The sequence below is a fragment of the Mus caroli genome, chromosome 8 (genome assembly GCF_900094665.2).
Source record: "Mus caroli chromosome 8, CAROLI_EIJ_v1.1, whole genome shotgun sequence".
Classification (NCBI taxonomy): domain Eukaryota; kingdom Metazoa; phylum Chordata; class Mammalia; order Rodentia; family Muridae; genus Mus; species Mus caroli.
Window position 1 is genome coordinate 110,759,309 of NC_034577.1, and position 1,833 is coordinate 110,761,141.

At 50.4% G+C, this 1,833-nt stretch overlaps 1 protein-coding gene across 1 annotated transcript in view; it reads left to right on the forward strand.

Moving 5' to 3' along the window:
• Positions 1-1,833, forward strand: part of Dnaaf1 (dynein axonemal assembly factor 1) — a 26,304-nt gene that overhangs the window by 18,215 nt on the left and 6,256 nt on the right. The window contains exon 7 of the mRNA XM_021169451.1: positions 1,103-1,260. Within this exon, the coding sequence (XP_021025110.1) occupies positions 1,103-1,260 (158 nt within the window). The remainder of the gene's footprint in view (positions 1-1,102; positions 1,261-1,833) is intronic.

Here is a 1,833-nt window from a genome sequence, read left to right on the forward strand (position 1 = left end):
CCTGGAACTCACTCTGTAGACCAGGCTGGCCTCGAACTCAGAAATCCGCCTGCCTCTGCCTCCCAAGTGCTGGGATTAAAGGCGTGCGCCACCATGCCCAGACATCTCCAGTTTCTTAATTTTGAAGAAATGAGTGAGTTCAGGGGCTGAGGAGATGGCTCAGTCAGTAAAGTACTTCCCTCACAAGCATGAGAACTTAAACTTGGCCCCAGAACCCACATGAGAAGCTGGGTTCTGTGGCAGGCGCCTGCCATTGCAGCTCTGGAGAGGTGGAGACAGTGTTTCTAGAATGCGATGGCCAACCAGCCTAGCCCACTCGGGGGGCTTCAGGTCCCAGGAAGAGACCCTGCCTCAAAGATAAGGGGGATGGTGCCTGAAGAGGAAAGACACCCAAGGTCATGCCCTGGCCTCCATGCACACATTCATACATGTACATGCATGCCTCCATGCACACATTCATACATGTACATGCATACACATGTACAGACAGCCACAAGACTAAGGAACGAACACGTTTGGCCAGACAGCATATGTTTATTATTTTCTTTTAACCTTTACAAGTTGTAGGGAGCCTGATAGAGAGATGGCTCAGATGTGGGAAAGAACATTTGATGTTCTTTTTTGGTTTTTCGAGACAGGGTTTCTCTGTGTAGCCCTGGCTGTCCTGGAACTCACTCTGTAGACCAGGCTGGCCTCAAACTCAGAAATCCGCCAGCCTCTGCCTCCCAAGTGCTGGGATTAAAGGCGTGTGCCACCATGCCTGGCTACATTTGCTGTTCTTGCAAACCATCCCAACACAGCTTATAACTAACTACCTCTAATTCCAGCTCTTCTGGATTCTGCTGTCTCCTGCATTCTTATGGTATGCATGCATACATATAAAAGGAAATAGAAATCCACCTTTAAGTAAAAGAGTTAAGTGAGCCCTAGATCCTCTTTCTCTCTCCCTTCCCCACCCACGTCCCTGCCTACTGGGTCTCCCACTTCCCGGAACTCATTTAGCCCCTGCTGGCCTCCAACTCAAGGCACTGTTCCTGCTTAGGTGTGGACAGCCGTGCCCACACCCAGCCCCCAGGTCTGACCTTTGTCCTTCCTTCCCTAGGGCGTGTGCAGAGGCATGGGCCAGAGGTGGGTATGCCGCCGAGAAGGAAGAGCGTCACCAGTGGGAGAGCAGGGAACACAAGAAGATAACAGACAGCCTGGAAGCTTTGGCCATGATCAAGCGTCGGGCTGAGGAGCGGAAGAAGGCAAGAGACAGAGGTGCGCCCTGGACTGCAGCTGTGCACAATGTGACCCCTTTCACATGACCCTGCTGTGTGGTCTAGGAAACATACAAAGGTCAGACACTGCAGATAGAGCAGAGAGAAACTAATGTAGGAACGGTTCTTTGGTGGACATACAGTTGTCTCATTAATGAGGGACGCTGATACACATGCTAATGAATGGATATACGTAGGTCAGGTTTTACATAAAGAATTAAGACCCCAGGTGCTGCAGAGATGGCTCAGCAGTTAAGTGCACCGGTTGCTCTTCCAGAGGACCTGGGTTTGATTCCCAGCACCCACATGGTGGCTCCTTAGCATCAATAACTCCAGTCCTAGGGAATCTAACACCCTCTTCTGGCTCCCATGAAGGGCACTACAGTCAGGTTTTCCTGTAGTCTCACAGTTGCGGGGCTGAGGGCTCTGACTGACAGGAAGACATAGCACAAAAGGGCAGAGGTGGCTAGGACTTCTTCAAAACGTGTTGAAAATTCTGTCTTAACCCCAAACTGAAATTCATGGGATGAGTTTTTAATTTTATGATCAGAGTGTGTGTGTGTGTGTGTGTGTG